The following is a 24,653-nucleotide window of genomic DNA, read 5'->3' as shown; positions in this document are numbered from 1 at the left end:
CTCTAAACTGGCTCAGAACTTTTACCAGCTGCTCTTTATTCTGTTAGAGCGTTTACACGCCCTTATATTAGCTCCCCTATGATCTCAGGTGCAGAAGGTGTGCCCGCCAGCCAGACACGCAGGGGGCATCCTGTGGAAATCACAACCACAGCACAGAGTGCTGATCCCACGGTTGACAGGGATTCTTAGGTTCTGGGTGACCCGTCGTGGCCTAGTGGCCCAGGCCTTCAGGGCAAAACGCCTCTCCCCCCTCGAAAGGCAGGGCCGGCCGTCCACTGGGAAAGAGGCAAGGCTCCGGGGTGGGGGCGCGGGCCCGGCGGGGCCCTAGCCCCAGGCACGTCACCGAGCACAAAGGAGACAACAGGGAGGCGCGGCGGGGGCAGATCTTCCCTTGCCAGCCACTCGCAATTGCGGTTGCAGACCTGCAGCTCCCCTCCCCCGCCCCCAGCCAGGCCCGCCCGCCTCCCGCCGCCCGCCTGCAGGCCTTTCTGTCTCCTCTCTCCTTCCGTACTGGACGGCCCGGGTCCATTTCCGGGCTCGGGATATTTGGTACGGAACGGGGCTGGGGGCGCGGAGCAGGTGGCAGCTGCGGGGCAGCTGGGCTTCCCGCCTGGTCTGCCGGGGTCGTCTCCCGCCGCCTTTGTCAGCAGCCGCAGCCCGGGCCGGCCCGCTCCCTCCCCGGGAGCCCGCGCACGCCGCCGGCCGGACTGTGGCGCTGCGTCGGGCGCTGCCGCTGTGTGCTAGGGCCCGGCTCGGCGTCGGCTGTGCTCGGGGAGCAGACGGCGAGGGGCAGCGGGGACCCCGGGCCCAACATGGCTGAAGTCAGCATCGACCAGTCCAAGCTGCCGGGTGTCAAGGAAGGTAGGGGCCGGGGCGGGAGGCGCGCGGGGCCACTCCCCTCTCCCCAGCCCGCGTTCTCTGAGAGCAGGGGCGTCGGCGTTGCGCCCCCGCAGCCCTCGCAGGGCACCCGCCAAGTGGTGGGCTGGCCGGGACGTGGAGCGGATGAATGTAGGCTCTATGGTGGGGGAAGCCTTTAATGTGCCAAGCCTGTTTTAAACCTCTGCAAGGAACTGGGGGTGGGGGGGGGGGAGGGCAGCACCACCCTCAGCAACTGGTTGTGCAAATGTTTTCGTGGATGGCAAAGCCCTTTAGTGAATGCCAAGGAGTTGGGTAAAGCAGATTTATTGTTCTTAAAAATCTGGGCCCAGCCTTGCTGTCTGGAAGGCTGGGAAGTGGGGAGGGGTTGACAGTTCCTGGCCAAGCCTTTGTTTTGAAACATGATTCTTTCCCTACTTTTCATAGCCCTGAGTCTGGCTGGCCGACTCTCCCACCTTCCTGGAGGTTTAAAAGTTAGCATTGGCCTTGCTGCGCTCAGGAAGATGGGAACCCGCTCTGAGCATTTTCTTACCAAGTACAGTGAGCAAGGAGAGCAGGGGGACTATTTTTTTCAATGGCTCCCTATGTTGATGTTCAAGAAAATAAATATTGATTAGTATTGGCCTGGCTTAGCTAGGAGTAAGTAGCCCTTTGAGTTTCCTTCCGTGGGCTTCAATAGATGCTTTTTAAATTTTTTTTTAATTGAGATCATGGGTGCTGGATTACTTTCACCTTTAGTTGTCTTTGGTTCTTTAGTTTTAGGAAGCTGAAAAGTGCCAGAGTGCTATTTCAAGCCTATTGTTTCTGAAGGGTGTTGTAGCACCCTTAGGCCTGAGGTTTTAGCCTTGGTGTTTTCTCTACCTTTTGGTTGCTAGCCTGGCTTAGATGCACACTCAGGCTTTAACAAGTAGGTACAGTTTCCACATCACTGTCAAAACTAAGAAACCTGAGTGATAGGAAAGGCAAACCAGTGCTTTACATGGAGAGGCCTAATCTTCTAGATGGTCCCTTGCTTTTGAATAGGAGTTGTGTCTGAGACTTGGGTGTGTGTCTCTGAAATCAGTGATCCTCCTGTAATAGCTTGCTGTCTTGGAAGGTGATGCGTACAGTGAGAATCGGGGTTCAGTTCCTAAGTGGTGTGATTTTACTCAGCCCACTTTCCATTTCTGATAAAACTCTAAAAAATAAAGCCCTCACTTTATGAATATTACTCTTTGGCCTTTAGTTTCTTACCAAGCCATGAATGATTTATTCTTGCATGCAAGTATTATTTCTCGAGGAGTCCCACAGTATGTTCCACCAAAAAATAGAAGGTTTTTCCATCCCCAAACTGTAGAACTTAATATGTTCAATTTTGCTTTAATTTTGCATGATAGGGTGCTTGGCAATCCAGTTTATATAATCTGTTAAAGTGGGAATGTTTAGTGTGGTTCTTTCATTTGTCTTCATTAATGTAGAATTAAATACATTTTGATTTTGAAGGTACTCAGATTGTTGAGACGATCTTGGTAAGCATTTTTCTGGTTCCAACGTTGTCAAAAGGATCATAGATTGTATTAGGAGTGTCCTAGAGGTGGTGAAGTTTTTGATGTGGGAAGCATTCAAGTCTAATATCTTTCTTTAATATAACTCCTAATTATGGCTCAGTTGCTCCCTTACAGTGTCTTTATCCTAATTAATGAGAATAAACCTGGCATCATGAAAGGTAAAACATGCACAAATATTGAGACTTTTATCATACTGAAACTCCAATTAAATTTGAGAATGAGTTGAGTACTAATTTGTTTAATATTCTGGCATGGATTTTTGAATTCTGAAAAAGTGCTTCCTTTATTTTTCTTTTAAACTGTTGGTAGCTTTATATATAATCATATTTGGCATCATGGTGTAGATTCCAGTAGAAGAAATTGAGAATGATAATGCAGTTGATGTGTGCCTCTTTGACTGCCTTTTCTTTAGGAATGTGTGAGGTATCCTGTGACCTTTGTTGTGAGCAGAGGTCCTGGGTAACAGGTGACATCAGGGTAACGGGATGTGTGTACTACTTCTTTTTTGTGTTAGAATCCAGTGCTTGGACAGTCCTTTTTTAAACACACACACGCCCCCAAGCCCCCTCATACCCTTCCCCCCGCCCCCCCCCCCCCCCAGCCCAATGGTGCTGTTTATACCTTGGACAATCTCAAGCTGCAGACCAAGAGAGATGTTTAGGTGAACAGAATTAAGTCAACTAAATGTTAACACACATAATTTTCTGGTTAAAAGAGTATTTGAAACATCTGTATATTTTTTGTAATGCAAAACACTGTTGCCAATGTTTAGGAATATGGATTTATTTCTTTTGAAACATTTGAGGTTCTGTGAAACAAAATTTGAAATAATTCCCAACTTTTTTTTTTACATCAGTGGATGTGTAACTGAAACACAACATGCAATTTACAAACCTTAGGCAAAGGAATAGGCAGGTTCCAACAATATTGTGAAAGCTTCTTATTTTGGAATTCAGAGCTGAGAAAACATTTTTCTAAAAATGAGCATTTTTAATCAGTTCACAAAGTTAGCACTTTTAACCATGTATATCACATTTTCTGATGTCAATTTAGCTTCTTTACTGAATTGTTTCTGAAATAGCAGTCTACTCCCCACTTTTTCACTCTTTCCAGAGTCTCCTGACTTAATTTCAGTTGCCCACTTATCCATGTAATTTTGCCATTTTTCCCTAACAAAAAATTTATATTATCATAAAATCTGACCTGAGAGCTTCAGCCTGCCCAGCAAAGCCTGGCTAGGCCATTTTACATTTTAGCAACTTATTTGAAGTTTCTTAAGCATCACAGTTTTCACACCTTTAGCCACTTAGCAGTTGCATTCCAGTCTTCCCAGCTTCTTTAGTTTTTTCATCAGATTCCCAAATCTTTTTTATTTTGTTTTCTCTCTATTCTTTATGTGGAAAGTTCTATCTCCAGAGTTGGTGAACTCCAGGTGTGCCTGTGTAGTCCCGTGTTCTTGACATATAAAATGAGTGTACCGGCTGGCGCTGCGGCTCACTTGGCTAATCCTCCACCTGCGGCGCCATCACCCTGGGTTCTTGTCCTGGTTGGGGAGCCGGATTCTGTCCTAGTTGCTCCTCTTCCAGTTCAGCTCTCTGCTGTGGCCTGGGAAGGCAGTGGAGGATGGCCCAAGTGCTTGGGCCCTGCACCCGCATGGGAGACCAAGAGAAGCACCTGGCTCCTGGCTTCAGATGGGTGCAGCACGCCGGCCATAGTGGCCATTAGGGGAGTGAACCAACGGAAGGAAGACCTTTCTCTCTCTCTCTCTCTCACTCTCACTGTCTAACTTTGCCTGTTTAAAAAAAAAAAAAAATCAGTGTACCAAGGAGTGACTTATTTCTTGAAATACAGGTAGCTAGCAATTCAAGGAACAAATTCTTGTATCTTTAGTGAAAGATAAAATTGAATACATTTTTAGGAAAGCCTATGCAAGGAAACATACCTGCAAAGCTCTGATTCTTTTTAGGTCTACATTATGCTGGTAGCATAATGGAATAAATTCAACTAATGGCTTAAATCCAAAATTTCAAGGGGAAAAATGCAAAATTATATCTGGTACAATAAGTGAACCCAGTAGTCTCAGAGTTGAAAAGTTTATCAGATATACAATAGGCGTCTGTTGTGATGGCTGGCTGTAAGATGTACTTACTTTATCTGGCTCCAGGGCAAATTGGCTTTACCTTTGCTTCAAAATTCTGCAGCAGTTTTTCTTGTTGTTACTTTTTTTTTTTTTTTTTTTTTTTTGATGGCAGAGTGGACAGAGAGAGAGAGAAAGGTCTTCCTTTGCCATTGGTTCACCCTCCAATGGCCGCCGCGGTTGGCGCGCTGCAGCCGGCGCACCGCGCTGATCCGATGACAGGAGCCAAGTGCCTATCCTGGTCTCCCATGGGGTGCAGGGCCCAAGCACTTGAGCCATCCTCCACTGCACTCCCTGGCCACAGCAGAGAGCTGGCCTGGAAGAGGGGCAGCCGGGACAGAACCGGCGCCCTGACTGGGACTAGAACCCGGTGTGCCGGCGCCGCTAGGCGGAGGATTAGCCTAGTGAGCCGTGGCGCCGGCCCTTGTTGTTACTTTTTTAAAAACAATATTTTTGTTTAAGGACAGAGAGTCTGTTAGTTCCATCTATTAGCACATTCCCCATACTTTTTGAAAAAAAAATGCATTTTTATTTATTTTAAAGCAGAGATAGTTGGGGCTGGGTCAGAATAAATCCAGGAAAGGAACCCACATATATCTGGAAGGCACTCAAGTACTTGAGTCATCACCTGTTGCCTGGCACAGCACAGTGTGTGTGAATTAGCAAGAAGCTGAAACTGGAAGTGGAGCTGTGACCCAAACCTAGGCACTCCTATGTGGGCTGTGAGCTTCCTAACCAATGAGGGATGTTATCCTCCCCCCTCACCCCCCTTTTTTTGTAAAGAGACTCTGGCTGGATCTCTTTGAGCTGGGAGGTTTGTTATATATTATCTTCCTTTACCCTCCCATTCACATCTGTCACCTGATAAGCAGATGTTAAGTAAATATTGAATATGTGACATAATATAATATGTGACATAATATGTGGCATAATAATATAATATGTGGCATAATAATTTCATATTGCTTCTCAGAGATAAACTTTTAGAGGACAGAGATAATTATGCCTTTTAGCTGTGTAGATCACATATCAGTAATACCAGCATTAACTTTATAAAGACTTTGGATTTTTTTGTTTGTTTGTTTCAGTTTTTTTTGGGTGGAGTGTCTGTCTTGTAAATAGAATTCATCCAAGATAGATAGCATTAAAAATTGAAAAAGTTGTTTTTTCTTCTAGCTTTGGACACAATAGTCATTGAGTATAGGGCTCTACTAAAACATTATTTTTTTTTAATGTAAAGCAGCTGGATGGAATCTTAGATACATATATTAAAAAATAATAATTTGGGGCCAGTGTTGTGGCACAGCAGGCTAAGCCACCACATGCAATTCTGGCATTCCATATGAGCACCGATTCTTGTCCCTGATGCTCCATTTCTGATCCAGCTCTCTGCTAATGGGCCTGGGAAAGCAGCAGAAGACGGCCCAAGTGCTTGAGCCCTTGAACCCACATGGGAGATGAGGATGAAACTCCTGGCCTCCTGGTTTGGAAGTAAACTAGCCGCTGCAAGATCTCCACCCCAGTAACTCTGCCTTTCAAATAAATAAATAAATCTTTTTATTAAAAAAAAAGTTTATTTGCTAGGTGTCATGTATTGTGTGAGTGTAGTTTTACAATTAAAACAAAACAAAAAATGTCCTATGGTGTGTGGACTTGGTTTTTACCATTGTTTGCAATACATGAGATTTTTGTCAAGAGCCCTGGAAATTCAAGTATGTACCAAAACTGCCACTTGCTTAAGGGGAAAAAAAAAATTAAGTTTATTTCTATATGTTGGCAGGCAATACTTTCTTAAAGTAATATTTTTTTCAAATGCGTAACAATGTTATTTGTAATAAATGAAAGCTAGGAGGTGTTGAAAGGACCATTCCCATGTGGGACACTAGAGTTAATTGATAGTTTAAAAAGGGATCTCAGCAGAGAAAGCATTAAAAATCACTAATGTAGGCTAGCCTCCTCGTTTTCTAGATGAAAATCTGAGGGCAAGGGGGAGAGAGATTAGTTGTATAAAACCGCTGAGGCTGTGTAGTTTGGGAATTAGCACATTAGGGCTTAGAATTAGAGAAGTTTAGAACTGTGAATATTTACAGTCTTCACTTTTCTTTCCTCTCCTGCCTTCTTCCTTCCTCCCCCATTCTTTCTCCCATTTCTCCTCTTTCTTCTAAGTAGTTCCATAGAAATATAAGATTCATTCCTTATCTGTTATATTTAAATGGTAGAATGAATGTTATGAATGACAAGACCATTTCAGAGATTTTTCTGAGGTTAGTTACTTTAGGGTTTATCTTTAATGTGGATGCCAATCTGTTAACATGGGTGTTATTTTAATCTATTTTTATTCATTTGGATGACAGAAAGATCTCCCATCTACTGGTTCACTCCTCAAATGTCCACAACAGCTAGGAGGGACTCAATTTGGGCCTCCCACATAGGTGGAACCAAATTACATGTCATCTGCTGCTTCCTAAGGCGTACACTGGCAGGAAGCTGGAATAGGGAGCAGAGCTGGGCCTTGAACCCAGGCACTCTGATACAGGATGTGGGTGTCTCAACCAGTGTCTTAACCACTATCTGAAATGCCCACTGCTATTTTATTTTTTAATTAGAAGTATTTTAAATTTCTATTTTTGACTCAGCAAATGAATGAGTGAACTAGAAAATCACACTCCTGCCTTGGAGTTTTCTATTTGAAAAACCACGAAAAACCACACAAAATATTTATGTCTTATACTCTTCAGCTTGAAGGGACTAATGGTTAAAATTAAAATATATCAGGGAAATAAACTCAAAGCCATCATCTTCTTCCCTCAGTTCTTGTAAGAGAGATCATGAGAGAAAAAGTTAATTTTATTGATATAAATGAATTTCGCATCAAAAAGCAATTTAAATGGTAGCCATAGGAAATGTCATTGGGTTAATGTTTTAAACTGATGACCCATTTAAAGGTGTCCTATGCTTGAAAATGTAATATTAGGCCACCCTACATCTTGGTTGAGACCTACAAAGCATAATTGGTTTTTATATTCAGAAACACTTTGGGGATTAGACTTTTAAATCTAGAATGTTCCAGATGTTTGAGTTTAGAAACCAATGAAAAGAGTGATCAGTTACTCGTTTTAAAAACGGCATGTCAAACAAATAGACACACACACAAAAAAACAAGAACTATTTCGCTTTGCCATCAAAATAAAATATTTTCAAAGCACACAAATACAATAATAAATTTGCATGCATAAAATAGTTGATATCCATGCACAGTTGTAAAATAGTGAATTCTTTCTAATAAACCAGAGCCAGTGTGTAACCAGTCTTGTTTATGTATCAGTGGTTCGTTCTTTTTTCTTCTTAGTCAAGGTTATTGAAGAGTTATTTATATACTCTAAAAATCTAGTCTTGCTATTATATGGATCTGAGTTTTGACAAATGTATAGTCTTGCAACCATTGCAGCCATCAAGATACAGAAGAGTTCATAACCTAACTTCTCTACCCCCTTTCCTTCCTTTGCTACCACTGATTTGTTTTCTGCCCCTGTTTTTGCCTTGTCAAAAATATTATATGATAGGAATATGCAGTAAATAGCTTTTAGAGTCTGGCTTCTTTCTTTTAGCATAATGTATCTGACACAATATGTGTTCCAGTAATTCTGTTCCTTTTATGGCTTAGTAGTAATCCATTGTATGACAGTTTGTTTCTCCCTTCAGTTGAAGAACATTTGGGTTGTTTACAGTTTGGGTGGTTATAAAGAAAGTCACTCTAAACAAGCACATACAGTTTTGTATTTTTGGTGAGGATGATTTTTTTTTTTTCCAGTTACTTAGGCCCTTAGACTGGGGTTGCTAGGTCATAGGATCAGTGTGTGTTAGAATTGCCAAACCATTTTTCAATGTGTTCTGTCTTATATTCCCACTGAGAATGTCTATAATTTCCAATTGTTCTGCATCCTTGCTGGCACCTGAATTAGTAAGTTTTCTTTTTTTAATATTAGCCATTTAAACGATATGCACTGATACCTCATTGTGGCTTTATTTGCATTTCCCTAATAGCTAACAAGATGCAGCCTTTTTTCTTATGTTTATTTTCCATTCTTGTATAATTTGTTTGTTGAAGTATTTGTTCTAAACTTTTGCCCCCACCCCCTTCTTTTTGATAATAAGACTATTTTCTTATCATTGGATTTGGGGAGTTCTTTACATAATCTTGATATGTCTTATCAGATATATAATGTGCACGAATTTTTTAAATTTTAGTTCAGCATAAGAATGGTATAGGGAGCTTTGTTGTAAACCAATTCCAAACTTTACTTGATACTAGTTGTATCTCTTGGAGATGGTGCCAGGAATCTGTAGTTTTAATATACAGAGTATCCTTACATGCTTGCACTTTCATAGAGAAAATTTAGAAAACATAGCTGTAGGAGCTGGCATTGTAATGCAGTGGGCTAAGCCATGGCCTGCGATGTTGGCCTCCCATGTGTGTGCCTGTTCATGGCCCAGCTGCTCTACTTCCAATCCAGCTCCCTGCTGATGCGCCTGGGTAAGTAACAGAAGATAACCCAAGTGGGTGAGCTCCTGCCACCCACTTCTGAGACCCAAATGAAGTTCCTGGCTCCTGGTTTCAGCTTTGGTCAGCCCTGACCATTGCAGCCATATGGGGAATGAACCAGCCAATGGAAGATCTCTCTCCCTCTCTTTCTGTGTCTCTGACTCTGCCTTTCAAATAACTAAATCTTTCTTAAAAAAAAAAAAAAAATGCAGCTTAACAGTACTTTGATTGCCCCAATACAGGAACTTTCTCTATTCCAATCTCTTAAATTTCTGCAGTGACAGTTCATTTATCTGATAATATGGAAGAATGAGCAGTAATTCTTTCCAGTACCTGAAATTTGTTACATGAGCTTGCAAACCATAGTCCTTGAGCTGATCAGGCCCACTTTCTGCTTGTTTTCATGTAGCAGGTGAGCCAAGGATGATTTTCACATTTTTTAATGGTTCATGAAAGAGTGAATGTTTGTGATATGTGAAAGTCATATGAAACACAGATTTCATTGTTAGCCAAGTTTATTGGAACATAGCTGTGCTCACTCATTCACATGTTGTCTGTGGCTGCTTTCATGCTACAGAGGCAAGGATGAGTAGTTGTGAAAGACCATATGTATGATCCATAAAGCTTAAGATTTTTACTGTCTGATACTTTATAGAAAAAAAGTGTGTATGTTTTCTCATTACCAATAATTGCCTCTGTCCAAAACTTGTTACTGCTATTTGAATTATGTATTAATTTCCCTTAGAAACTTGTATCAGAGACTGATTTACCACCAGATTTTGAAGGCTTTCTGCGTGACGAGCATTTCCAGTCCTGCTACAGATCCTCAGTAACCAAACACCAAGGGATTCTCCACTGGACTTTTTGGCTTTTGCTTTTTGAATGAGTCATAAAGACTAAGTCAGTTTCCGTTAGCTTTATTCTAGGACTTGTAAATGCACGTGGTAAAAGTGTGAATGACTTATAAGGACATATTTGCCTGTTCATTGCCTCCTCATCAACAACATTTGTTTATTGGCTGTAGGGGAGTTCATGATTTATTTTAAGTATTACCCATACTAAATTTTGAGTACTGTTTTCCCACCGAGTAAAGTACAGATTTCCTCTTCTGTATTATGAAGTTCTGAATAAATATACAATGTTAGGTCTAGTAAGACTGTGAAAAACTCCTCATTATCTAGCTGGAAAGCTTGAAACAGAAAGAGAAAGGACTTGGGTTCTCATTCTCATCATCTCCACATCTCGACTTTATGTGAACATTGGGCCAGCTGCTACTTTGAAAAGGTCTGTTTACTTTCTACACTTGCGTTTACAAATCGTTTTCTACCTTTGCTTACTGAAGTTTCCCTGTCCTGTCAGTGAATGCTGGATTCTAAGTTGACATGTCTGCTTCTATTGTTTTTCCAGGCTTTTGTGTGGTGAGACCTCATTATTTTAAATTGGGCTTTAGTGTGTCCACAAATCATTTCTTTTTTTCTGTTGTTTTTGTGATTACCCATTGAATCTTCATGGAGTTGATTGTTGAAAGACCATTAGCTGAAGGGAATATTGCTGAATTACTACATCGAACTGTTTTTACTTAGCTTTCTTTCTGTTCTCAATATGTGAGTTTCCCTGTGTATTCCCCCAAAATGTTGGGAACAGATGTTGTACCAATTTGTGCAGTTGAAGGGAGGTAAGAAGTACACACATTTCTGATTCATACTTAACTGGCAGTGTGTTATGTAACTATTGTTTTCTTTTTCATTGTAAGTAGAAACATAGGAGGTGATTTTGTATTCTATACATTTCTGCTATGCTTCTTTTCAGGAATTGAGCTCATACTAGAGTTATTTTGCTGTTTGCTTTAGTTTACCCAAACTTTAAATAATTTATCTAAATTGAAATCTAGCTCAGCTGACTAACCTCTGTAAATGGAAGTATTTTGAAACTAGATTAGTAAAACTTGGTTTTACATCTCTTCTTAATCACTTATTACTCTAACAATTTGGAGAATACAGTATCTCTAAGTTCTAGTTTCCTTATCTGTTCATTGAAGATAATACTTACTATGCTTAATACAGAGGCTTCCATACCCTCTTCCCTAAAACTCAAGTCTGAATGCAGACTGGGCTCTTGGGTTCTTTATCTAGACACCCACCTGGTCTGTCAGGTGTACTCTTTTCATTACTTCTCTTTAAACTTGGCTAGCACACTTAATGCTAAAAACAAAACAAAAAAACGGGCTTGCTGTGAGAATTAACTGAAAAACTGGATATTTCTAAAATGGAGTGGTATACATTCAGTCTCTTCATCACTGGTCAAATTGTCCTGAAATTTGCTCTCTTTGAAACCATTGTTGCTGTGAGACTGTCTGCTTAGACTTTACTTCTCTGTTATACAAATACAGCTTATTTCTGTTCCCCACCACAACCTCTGCCTTGTCCCAGCTCAAATTCTGATTCTGTTAAGGTCATTCTCTTATCCAATGTGTCTCATCAACCCATTTTCAAGTATTTAATTTCTTAACCAATATGTGTCCTTCTCTCCATGGGTCCATTAGTTTTCTCAAGACAAGACTGATACTCACTGATCTCAGTATTTCTTAAGGTACCCTACACATAGGAGATACTCCAGAAAACTTGTCATAATGTCTGACTATTTATACTCAGGCAGACTGACCTGCACCTAATGAATTAATTCCCCACAATATGACCTGTGATCATTTGCATGAATTCATTGGGGGTAGGAATTGTATACTAGCAACTAGTCATTTTTATTTTTGTTGTTATTGTATCTTAAATTTTCTTTAAAGATTTATTTGAGTTACAAGGAGAGTGGGGAGATACACAGAGAGAGATCGTCCATCCACTGTTTAACTTCCCAGATGGCTACAGTGGCCAGGCTGAAGCTAGCTAGGAGTTTCTTCTAGATCTGCCACGTGTGTGGCAGGGGTCCAAACACTTGGGCCATCTTCCACTGCTTTTCCCAGACCATTAGCAGGGAGCTAGATGAGAAGTGAAGCAGCTGGGGCTGGAACCAGTGCCTCTACATGATGCCAGCATTGCTATATACACTGCAATGGCCCCTTTATCTTAAATTTCTCTAGGGAGCTAATTGGTATTGAGGTTAACCTAAGGCCTACACCTGGAGCAGTCTCCTCATCTAACTTGTCTAAAGATTAATTTTAGTTACATAAGAACTTGGTAATATCTGTACATTTTCTGTAAAGTGATGTGCCAGTTTTTGTTGTTGCTAGAGGATTCAGTTAGTTTCCTAGATGATGTTGACTTTCATTAAGAATTTTTTTTTTTGTCAGCTATTTGGTCTCAGTCTTAGATAAAGGGGAGAAGATTGTTAAAGAATTTTAACTAAATAGATTGAGCATCACATATATTTTTTCAAATTTGTAAAGTGTGGGATTAGAAACTAAAATGATACATGTGCAGATTGTAAATATGGAACAGTTTTTGATGAAAACGATCTGAGGAAGTATGAGCAGAAGAATAAACTTAGGAATTTTTCCTTTGGGGAGAGATGTTTAATTTGTACTTATTTTAGAATGATCTTTTTCATCTTCATATGATATATTACTGCTTGGGGCTGGCATTGTGGGTCAGTGGGTTAAAGTGCTGCTTATGACAGCGATATCCTACACTGAGCTCCAGTTCGAATCCTAACTACTCAGCTTCAAGTCCATTTTCCTGCTAATGCTCTTGGGAAGACAGCAAAAGATGGCCTGAGTAATTGGGCCTCTGCCAATCATGTGGGAGAGCAGGGTGGAATTCCTGGCTCCTGGCTTTGGCCTGAGTCAGACCTGTAGCCAGTTGAGGAGTGAACTTGCAGTTGGAGGATCTGTTTCTGTCTGTCTCCTTCTCTGTCACTATGCCTTTCAAACAAATAAGTAAATCTTAAAGACGTTAGCATTGTTCTAGAAGCATGCAGTGCTCCATCACATTTACAGTTCCAGAGAAATATATTAAATTCCCTAAACCATCTAAATAATTTTGATTCCTTAAACAAGTGAGGCAGGTGCAGGTGGATTCTCTATAGAAAAAGGTATTCAGACAGCTTACTTTTCTGTTCACAGATGCAGGCTTCCCCTGATTTTTTTTCATTTCCTCTACAAGGTTTTAAATAGTAACCAAGGGTACTATAGGGTGTGTTGAAGCCAGTGTGAATAGTAATAAATAGAGAAGTTTAGGGCATTTAGAACATATTCAAGATAATTTAAAACATTTTGTTATCCAGAAGCCTTTTAAATAGGAAGGTGTTAGCTTTCATACCTGTTTTCTGGTTATCTATCCCCAGGAAAACTTTTAGTAAATGGTACTGGCTGCATTTGTGTTCACTGGGCAGTTATTGATTGATAACATGGTCCTCTTTCACCTTGATGCTAAAGGCCCTATGGGACCTGCTGGTCAAAACAGGAAAAGCTTACCTTTTTATCAGGCAGCAAATTGAATGAGAGGTTATTTTAAGGTTTGCTGGTGGTTAAAGTTGCTCCAAAGATGAATAAAAGCAGGTGTTTTTCATTTTATATGCTTGAAATAGTGAAATCAACAGCAGCAATGAAGAAAGCAGTAATTGATGCAGATGAAAGTTAGCACATCAGTCATGGATAGGTTTCAGATCAGTTGCACTTTCACATTTGATTGACTTCACTTCCATTCAGGGTTCCACCTTCATACCACTGTTGGTAGTGATACTATGATGATTCTTCTATGAAAATAAACTTAGGAAATAGTTTACGTGGGATCCTTCTTTCTAATCCTGAGCATTCATCTGAAAAAGATTTGGAGTAGTTGAGCTTATTAAACATTCTACAAATTCTGGTTTCGCATTAGGTCAGGTCCATAAAATGTGTTGGGAATGTGTTCTTTTTTGTTAGATATATGACTTCAGAAAGAACAATAGGAATGAAATATACTGTTGGTTATATTTCTTGCCAGGAAACTTTTCTACAGATTGCTTTGAGCAAGTGGTACCTGCAGATTCCAGTGTAGATGCTATACTAGAAGAGCGACCAGATCCATGTTAATCAGTGACTTAGTGGGTCTTAACCTAGCTAAAATTCTTGATAGAAAAGAACTAATTAAAAGACTTTATTAATTTTGAACATGCCAGTAATAGGCTCTCTGTATTATGCTGCTTCATATTGAGTAGCCTGTAATTTCTTGGATCCTTCACGTACCTTACCTGATTTAGTCCTCACTACATTTATCCTTATTTTACAGATGAGGACCCTCTGAGGCTCAGAAAAGATTAAATAACTTGCCCAAGCTCTTTTAGGCTTTGAGTACGTAACATTTGAATCCTGATCTATATAGCTCCAAAGTTGATATTTCTTCTTCTGAAATACTTCTTAAGCACTCTGTTTACTTTCATATTACTGAAGAAATCTCAGCATTCTTCTTACTGGGCTCTGTCACTGTTGATCATCATCTTCGGTTTTTTCTGCTTTTCTCATAGTGCTAGCTAAGTTTCCAGGCTTTTGGAAACCATCTAATGTTCACATGTAGCAAAATGCCAGTCAGGTGAATGCAGATTTATTTTAAAAAAGCAAAAGTACCCCACTCCAGTGAAATAGCACAGAGTCAGAATTACTGCCTATAATCTGTTTTCATCTTGCTGTTATCTACGTAAAAATTACCTGAGTTTACTTTGAAATACAAGCTACCTTCTTTCAGTTTACTGTGAGACACCCCTAGATCTGAAAAGACTATATTTCTGGGGGAGGCAATCTGATTTTAGTATAAGTCTGCTTAAAATCAGAAAGCTATATCTGCAGTCTACAGAGACATAGCCAAGATTAGAATAAAACTGAAGCAATTCTAGGGCCGGCCCTGTGACATAGCTGGTAAAGCCACCACCTGCAACATTGGCAATACATATGGATATCGGTTGGAGTTCTGGCTGCTCCACTTCTAATCTAGCTTCCTGCTAATGCACCTGGGAAAGCAGCAAAAGTTGGCCCAAATGCTTGGGCCCCAGCGCCTATGTGGGAGACCTAGAGAAAGCTCCTGGCTCCTGTCTTTGGCCTGGCTTCTGTCATCCTGGACTGTTTTATCCATTTGGCGAGTGAACCAGCGGACGGAAGATCTGACTGTCTCTCCCTGTACCTCTTCTATAACTCTTTCAAATAAATAAAATAAATCTTAAAACAAACAAAAAACCTGAAGCAGTTCTAGAAAGGTACTTGTGATTTCAAGATACCTTTTAAACAGATACATTTCTGGTCAGTGAACATGACCAAGTTCTGAGTATATGCTGACATACCAGGAGAATTCCAGAAATATCAAAATTTGTTTAATTTTTTGTGTTTATAGTATTTATGTACATCAAGATTACTAGAAATGCTCATAGATTTCTACAAATGGTTATCAGAATGGAACTGGGAATTGTGGTTTGCTTTGTGGTTGTAAGAAACTAAGAGAACATTTTATCATGTCTGTGCATCCCATGATCTCTCAAGATAGTTGTTTGGAAATTTTTAATATTCTCATTTGCTTGAAATCAAAAATGGATTTACTAACCCTAGGAGGGGAAAAGTACTCACTAAAGTATCTGCTTGCAGAAGAGGAATCAGCAGTGGAAATATCTGACTCAAGGATAAGTAGAATCTGCAGTAGCTAGTACTTAGGGAACTCTTGTCATACGAAGCCAATAAACCAAAATGGTTTTTCTTTCCCTGGTGTAAACTTGTACTTAAGTTGGGTTGGATGTGATCTTTTGGGTTTTTATGGGCAACACTGGGTTTATACTACTGAGATTTAAGGAGATGGGTGGCTTTTCTTTCTAGGCTAAGGCAAACAGAGAATTGACTGCCAAACCATTTGAGGGCTTGCTTAAGTGCCAGGAAAAGTGCCATTCAAGTAGTGGAACAACAAAAGCTTGGAGTTTCTTTAGGGATAAGTAAAATCAAAATAAGTAAGTTCTTAAAATCCAGATATTTTTAGTGAAAAATTCCTTTGAAAAAATTCTGTCTGCTGCTGTTTCTTTAATGGTATTTACCTTTTTGAGGATGCCTTGGGGCATCTGTTTTCTATGTAGGTCTATCTAAGAATAATGTGTGAGTACCCTCTAAAAAAATTGCAGTGCTCAAGTACTTACCATAGTTATTGTTCCTCTAATTTTACATGTAAGCAAACATAAATGATGCTAGTTTAATATTCAGTTAATGATTAGAAGAGCCAAGATTGGAAAAGAGTACCCTGAGTTATACCATGTTGCATCCTTGCACTGAGCATTCGCTGAGTATCTCATGGAACCAATGTTCTGTTCAGTGTGCTACAGAAAAAACTATACACTTATCATTTGTTAATATTTAATTTTGATGGTTATTTTTTAGTTTAATCAGTGAAATTTTAAGAATTTGAAAAATTAACCATTTTAAAAACAATGCTTCCTTTTTACTCACGTTTATAGTATTAAAAATGTTTTTACTGGCTGTATAAGAGCAAATATTAATTCTAATGTAGAACACACATGTAAAATGTGATGGTTTTTTAAGAAGGCATGGAAGGTACTTATAAATCTTAATAGAACGCTTGTTCAGTTATCAGTTTAATTACCTCAGCCTTTAGATTTTTTTTTCCATTTACTTATTTCTATTTTTATTTGAATGGCAGAGAAAAAGAGAGTTCCCGTCCACTGCCTCATTGCCTGTGTGCCCTCAGCAGCCAGGACTGGGCAAGACTAAAGCAAAGACCTGGGAACTCCATCCAACTCTCTCCTGAGGGTTATAGGGATCCAAGTATTTGTGCCCTCATTTGCTGTTTCCCTGGGAGTATCCTAGCAGACAGTTGGAATTGGAAGCAGAGCCAGGACTCCAACCAGGCATTTAGATCCAGGATGTGAGCATCCTAAGGGGCATCTAACTGCTAGGACTAATATCTATGCAATGATCATTTTAATATTCAAAGCCAATTGAAATTCAAAAATATTGACATTTGCTAATAAGAATCCCAAGTCTTTCAGTAAGTGTTGATTAGTGGGACAAGAAGCAAAGGAGCTATTTCCATATACAAACTTTGAAGATAAGTTGGTTGCCAGCTTAAGACCAATAATATACCCAAGATATTTGATCGTCCATAATGGCAAAGTGAATTATAGCTGTTCCTTAAGATACACACACACAGTTTAAATTTTTTTTTTTTTTTTTTGACAGGCAGAGTGGACAGTGAGAGAGAGAGAGACAGAGAGAAAGGTCTTCCTTTTGCCGTTGGTTCACCCTCCAATGGCTGCCGCAGCTAGTGCGCTGTGGCCAGTGCGCTGTGGCAGGCACACCGCGCTGATCTGAAGCCAGGAGCCAGGTGCTTCTCCTGGTCTCCCATGGGGTGCAGGGCCCAAGCACTTGGGCCATCCTCCACTACACTCCCGGGCCACAGCAGAGAGCTGGCCTGGAAGAGGGGCAACCGGGACAGAATCTGGCGCCCTGACCGGGACTAGAACCTGGTGTGCCAGCGCTGCAAGGCGGAGGACTAGCCTATTGAGCCACGGCGCCAGCCAGTTGAAATGGTTTTAAATGCTGTGTAGCCTCATTCAGGTTCACTAAGTGATCTATACCATTATTCATATGTCACACTCTGATTATCACTTGACGGAGTGTTATGCAAGAAAACTATAGTGACAGTGTGTTTTCTGCACTGTCCAAAATAGTAGCCACCAGTTGTATATGGTTATTTAGCACTGAAAATGTGATTGTAAAGTTGAATTTTTAAAGTTTAATCTGAAATAGCTGTGTGTGACTAGTGGCTACCACGTACAGTGCTAAATTGTGATTTAATGCTATAACTAGTACTCCAACAGTATTTTTCACTTTGTGTTGCTATGTGGGTGCAAACTGTTGAAATCTTTACTCAATATATACTAAACTGATCTTCTGTATATAAAGAGAATTGAAAATGAATCTTGATGTGAATGGAAGGGGAGAGGGAGTGGGAGATGGGATGGTTGTGGGTGGGAGGGACGTTATGGAGGGGGAAGCCATTGTAATCCATAAGCTGTACTTTGGAAATTTATATTCATTAAATAAAAGTTTTTAAAAAAAAAAAAACTTGTGACCCTAGAAGATAAAATAGTGGTCAATGGATAGAGGCAGAAAGGAGAGAGAGGTCTTCCATCCGATGGTTCACTCTCCAGATGGCCGCAGTGGCTAGAGCTGTGCTGATCTGAAGCCAGGAGCCCAGATCTTCCAGATCTTCCAACTGGGTGCAGGGACCCAAGGACTTTGGCCATCTTCTACTGCTTTTCCAGGCCATTAGTAGGGAGCTTGATTGGAAGTGGAGCAGCCGGGACTCTAACACTGCAGGCACTAAAACTGCCAGTCTTGCAGGCAGAGGCTTTACCCACTGTGCAGTAGCAAGGACCCAAGGAAATTTTAAAGTATCTTTTCTGATACTGTTATATCCAATGTTAAGTCATGTACAGTTCACAACAAATGAGGCTTTGAAGGATGTCTTATTGACCTCTTTTTGGGAGTATGAAGATGGAACCCAGTAATTGGATGGGGACTTAGATTAAATGATCTCCTGTTGAGGCTCGTTTTGGGATTGTAGGATATTTGTTGAGACAGAATGAAGTTCAACTTGAGTGTTTTGTGTTAATATCTGAATGTCCGTTTTCTGAGGATAAACAAGGTCTGAGTCATAAGTTTTCTTGGATTTTGGCTTCAGAACACCAGTCCTTAAAGATTATGCCTACAGTACAGGAAGCTTGTAAGGTTGTTTGTACCATTTTTTAAAAAAATCATTTGTAGAAATTTGAATCAGTTTCTTATGAAGTGTTATCCTTATCCATCAATTCTATCAGTGTTAGTAAAAATTGCTGTTCCACCCTACTACCTTTTCTCTTTTGGCACTGTTCATCTCATTCCTAATCATTTATCCTGTCAGATGGAAATTTTTGACTCAGCCATTTTCTTTTTCCCAGTAAGTTACCCAGTTACTTTGTGGTCTCTGATAATGATGTAGATGGTCTGTGATATTAAAGCAGTACATCTGATTCGATGACTTATATTATCTCAGCATTTTCAAAACCCACTTGCCTGCAATCTGGTTTGTCTGTGGTTAGCTACAATAAATGTACTTGCCAAACAAGTGGTTTAGGTTATGTGGGTTTTCATTTAACTTTGAATTTGGGGTATTAGAAAAAAACAATTCAGGAACATACTACAATAAATTGCATCAGAGTGAAATGTTGAGATGAATTAAATTGTTTTTCTTTTTAAAATGGCTCATTACTGTTCAGTCTTATGTGTTTGTTGAGAGTATGTGTATATTGTGTAGGTGCAATGTTTAAAACTCATGCATATTACTCTTTCCTATAAAACTGTTGATATTCATTATATAATTGAATGCTTTGGTATTAATCAGCTTTTCATTACTTTAGCAAAAATACCTGAGAGGAGCTTCTTGGGAAGGAAAACGTTTATGGTTATGGCTTATGGTTTAGATGTTGGAAGTCTAAGATGGGGTGGCCCATCTAGTGAGGCCAAAGGAAGACCAAGGGACAATCATATGTACAGCTAAGGAGCTGAGAGGCACAGTTAACACACTCTTCCCCCTTCTATGTGATCTCTCCTTATAATGCCATCATGATTTGATCATTGGCTCCACCCTAGCAAACAAATCCAATCCAGTCACATCCCAAAGGTTCCACCTTATCTAATTACCACTCTAATCCATCAACCATTAAAATTAATCTACTGCTAACATAGCACTTTGGGATTTAAATATCCCCGTGAAGGGGTGAGTGTTTGGCATACCAGTCAAGAGTGCACTTTGGCTTCCTGCATTGTGTAACAGAGTGCCCCAGTTTGAGTTGCAGCTCCCCTCTCCATTCCAGGTGATAGCTCATGTGGGAGACTTCTTGCTTCAGCCTGGACCAGCACCAACAGTTCTGGGCTTTTGGTCAGTGAATCACCATATGGGATATGTATTTGTATGCATGTCTCTTTCTGTCAGTCTCTGTCTTTCAAGTCAATAAAGTAAATCATTTTTTAAAGATTTATTTATTTATTTCAAAGAGTTACACAGAGAGAGGAAAGGCGGTGGGGGGGCGGGGTAGGTCTGCTAGTTCACTCCCCAATTGGCTGCAACGGCCAGACCTATGCCGATCTGAAGGATCTGAAGTCAGGCGCTAGGAACCTCTTCCATGTCTCCCACATGGGTGCAGGGGCGCAAGGACTTGGGCCATCTTCCACTGCTTTCCCAGGTCATAGCAGGGAGCTGGATCAGAAGTGGAACAGCCAGTACTTGAAGCAGAACCCATATGGGATGCCAGTACTGCAGGTGTTGGTTTTACCCACTATGCCACAGTGGAAGCCCCAGTAAACATTTTTAAACACATCTTCATGAGTTTTGAATGCTAAGTCATATTCAATCTTTAGCAACTTCCTATTTAAGTTCCAACATAACTGAATTTAGTTTCATATTTGGTACTAAAAATAAACCATTTCTTTTCAGTGAAGAGCCAGCATTATTTTTAATTATTTTAATTATTTCTCCATTGTGATAATGAGAACTGAACAGCTTTTGATATTTCCCTTCAAACTTTGGTGCTCAGAAATATTTTAGCCAAACTTAGTGCTTTGTGTAGGCTTTGTTTTTGCTAGGCTGCTTTCTTATTTTTCCATAAGAAAACAACAGAACTTTCATTCTGAAGCCTTAATGGAACAGTATGAATTGAATCATACTGCTGCAGCTGATTTTTTTGTATTAAATAGTTGTTGCATCTCTGTTTAATGCTCACATTGGAATAAAAACTTACATCTCTTCTTTTTATTTCAATGTTTTGAAAACAATTACAAGAATCTTCTTAATAGAAAACAAATTGGAAAATACACAAAAATGCTTAAAGAAAAGTAAGCTACAAGTTAGGATTTTGATATTTATTCTTTCTGGTACTTTTTCTAGGTGAAAAGTCAGGTGTTTTAACTGTAGTCTGAGTTCAGTATAGGGAGGCTTGCAAGGTTGACCCTGGGCGCTGGCCCTAACATAGAGACTATTATTAGGACTTTTGCATCTCAAGAATGAATATAGGCTGATATCTATTCTTGAGACATAGTCACAGGAGACTGGGTCACATTTTCTTTGGAACCTGGAGCATGCTTTTTGAATACTTTTTTTTTGCTTTCACTAAAATGTAATTTTATCACTGTTTTCAAAACAACCCAAAGCAATTTTTTTTATTTTAATGTAGATTTAATAGCATTCTTTTATGACTTACTGAAATGCATACACATTTCACCTGTAGATCTTTTTGAACAGAAATATTTGGGCCTAGAAGACACGGTTTGATTTCCAATTTATTTGTTTATGGGGTGATCTTTCTCAGGCCACTTTTGTGATCTTTAGTTTCCTCCTAATTAAAATAAGGATACTGATAAAACCTTTATCTTCAGGTAGGTAAAAATTGTATTGTAATCTACAAAATGCTGAGTGTCAGTTGTGATTGTCCTTAACAAACTTTCTCTAGAGAAATTGTGTCTCTGAACTGTCTTCCTTGTACATGAGTGTTTTCACATGCATAGAACAATGGAAAGCAAGCATAATCCCTATTTCCAAAGCAGTTACTGTGTAGTTCATCTGCCCCTAATAGCATGTATATGAAAACAGGATAACTCACAAAATGCTGCTATTCCATAAAAGGGAAAACAGTTACAGTTGAAAGAAATAGCCTCTGGTGGAAGTATTAATCCACACATTTTTATGTGGGTGGAAGTTTGTAAAGACTGAGTCATAGGAACTGTCCTTTCAGAAAGTATTAGAGTGTGGACCAGAGAAGGACAGAAGAGAATGACGTGGGAGGATGACTTCTTTCCCAGTTTGTATGTAGTTAACTGGGGAAGAATGTTAAGTGTTGCAAGTTAGAGAGGTATGAGAGTGATCCGTAAGCCATTCCTTGAAGCAGACAATTCTGGACTTAGTTGCGATGGGATGATTAGATGATGTGTACTCATTCTGCACATTTAGAGTGAAAGTTGTTCTTGCTAACAGGAGTACAATTTAATTCTTGTTTAGTACTTTTAAACTTTTGAGCAGATTAGCTCAACAAAATGTCTCTACAAATTTTGTTTTTCTGTTTCTAATATAAATACAGGTTAAGTGCTCATTTTTGGCTAAAATTTGAGAATATGTGCATTTACTATAATACTAAAGAAAATTCCCACTATCCTTAGTGTTGTGTGTGTGCATTTGGGTGCATTGTTTTGTAGTCGGGAGGGGACACTTTTGTTTGTCCATTTTTTTAAAAATTTTATTTAATGAATATAAATTTCCAGTGTACAGCTTATGGATTACAATGGCTTCCCCCTCCCATAACTTCCCTCCCACCCACAACCCTCCCCTCTCCCACTCCCTCTCCCCTTCCATTTGCATCAAGATTCATTTTCAATTCTCTTTATATACAGAAGATCAATTTAGTTTGCACCCACATAGAAACACAAAGTGAAACATACTGTTTGAGTACTAGTTATAGCATTAAATCAAAATGTACAGCACATTAAGGACAGGGATCCCACATGAGGAGCAAGTGCACAGTGGCTCCTGTTGTTGACCCAACAAATTGACACTCTAGTTTATGGCACCAGTAACCACCCTAGGCTGTCGTCATGAGTTGCAAAGGCTATGGCAGCCTTCCAAGTTTGCCGACTCTGATCATATTTAGACAAGGTCATAAAAGACAGAGTGAGGATAGTAACCAGTGATCCTAAGAGTGGCATTTACCAGGTTTGAACAATTATACAGCATTAAGAGGGGAAGAGGACCATCAGTACACACAGGTTGGGAGTAGAGCCATTGGTGGTAGAGTAGAGGTTATGATTACAAAGGAATGAGGCCCAAGTACGCTAGCCAGGGTCTAGAACAAAGGACAGAGTCATTATTAGATGTGCTAAGAAAGGTGCTGTCTAAGCTACAATGAAGTTTTCTGATTGAGAGGCAAATAGAACCTGATAGAAGGGGCTTGATAATAATCTGGTGGGCTTTAGGCCTTGCAAGTTAAGAGGCCCAGACCTATCTATCTCTTCACATGGGGTATATCCTAAGGGAGGTGTGAACCTCCTAGGGGAAGGCACTCTGTTGACTTTCATTACTTGGCTGACCTGGGAGGAGAGCTGGCCAGGTAAAGGCAGGTGGCATCTCTAACAAGAAATTGACAGTTCTGCCTGCAATGTTGCTGACCCTACTTGACCATCCCCTCAGCTGCAGTGGTTCCTTTGGAAGTTGGGCTGAGTGAAGGGCTTTTCAGCTTAGAGCCAATAAGATCTGTGGCTCTGACCTGGGCATCCTTCGACTCTAGGGCAGGTCCATTTCCAGTGATCCAACTCTTGGCAGAGCTGCCAGGGCTCTTCACAAGCTGACTTCTGCTGAAGCCCAGGCTTACCACATTGAAAGCCACTGCAGTGGACTGGCCTGTTGGGTCTCCTTGAGGGCAGATCACTGTACAGATCAGCCATTAATAGGCCTGCCACCCATTGCTTCTGATGCCTAGCTTTCTTTTCCTCCTGGTTTGTGTTAAAGCAGACCAGAGGATGCAAGTCAAGGGAGTGCCCGTATCCCATCTCTAATCTTCGGTGGCCTGAACTACAAGTCTATAGTCACAGGCATGTTCTGTAGTAGTTTTTCTAAGGTAGACATGCCCATGAGGAAAATTATATTCTCACTTTAAAACTTTCTTTCCCTTGGGTCTGAAAGGGAGATTTTTTTCTACTTACTGTATACTTCGCTGATGGCGAAGTGAATCTAGCTATGAGATTATTATTCTTATTTTGGCTATGCTATTACAGAAAAATGTTAGCCATTTTAAAAATGTTTGTCCATTTTAAAGACATTTTATCCCATCACTTCTAAATATGAATCTAAATATGAATCACTTTTCTGGAACAAATTATGAAGAGAATATTTTGTTTCTGAATGAAGAAGAAAAACTGAATGAGCTTTCTAAATAATGTTAAATTTGTTTTATATATAAAATACAGTCATTTACTTTTTCCTGATATGGATACAAACCTGAGGAGATACAAATCTGATATTATTAATGACTAAGAAAAAGACTTAAAATACCATTTTAAGATTTCATATTTGTTATTGGACTGGAATTTTAGGGAACATTTAAATTTGTGATGTTTTCTTTTAAAATGTTGATTATTAAAGAAATTGAGTTTTTGTTTTCCTGCTAACTGCCACGGGGAGACAGATGAGGTGTTCTATGTAAAAGAAGCACCTCTGTAACTACGTATATGGAAAGTACCCACCATCATTTATAGGTGAAATTGGGGAGCAGGCTGTATCTGGACCTAGGGTAAAATTAGCAAGAAGGTGTACCTGAACGAAAGTGTCCTAGGAGAAATAATAAAAAAACAAAAAGAGGACAAACTTGGGGAACAAATCTAAGAAGAGGAAAAGTGTGAAAGGGAGCTTTTGGGTAGTTTGAGGTAGAGTGTGATTGTAAGGATCAGATTTTTCTTTGGTGCTTGCCAGGGATGCAGTGTACTTGGAGTGCTATGGAATAGCCGCAAGCTCAGCCCACAGGGCCATTCTGTCCTCTGCTGCTTTGTGTCTTCTGT

The 24,653-nt window shown here is 39.9% G+C and overlaps 1 protein-coding gene across 1 annotated transcript in view; it reads left to right on the top strand.

Moving 5' to 3' along the window:
* Window positions 1-700: 700 nt before the first annotated feature.
* Window positions 701-24,653, top strand: part of CCDC50 (coiled-coil domain containing 50) — a 78,794-nt gene continuing 54,841 nt past the window's right edge. Inside the window, exon 1 of the mRNA XM_062210136.1 lies at window positions 701-861. Within this exon, the coding sequence (XP_062066120.1) occupies window positions 813-861 (49 nt within the window). The 5' untranslated portion in view covers window positions 701-812. The remainder of the gene's footprint in view (window positions 862-24,653) is intronic.

Source organism: Lepus europaeus, chromosome 2 (assembly GCF_033115175.1).
Source record: "Lepus europaeus isolate LE1 chromosome 2, mLepTim1.pri, whole genome shotgun sequence".
NCBI classification, from domain to species: domain Eukaryota; kingdom Metazoa; phylum Chordata; class Mammalia; order Lagomorpha; family Leporidae; genus Lepus; species Lepus europaeus.
This window is presented reverse-complemented; position numbering and strand designations above follow the sequence as displayed.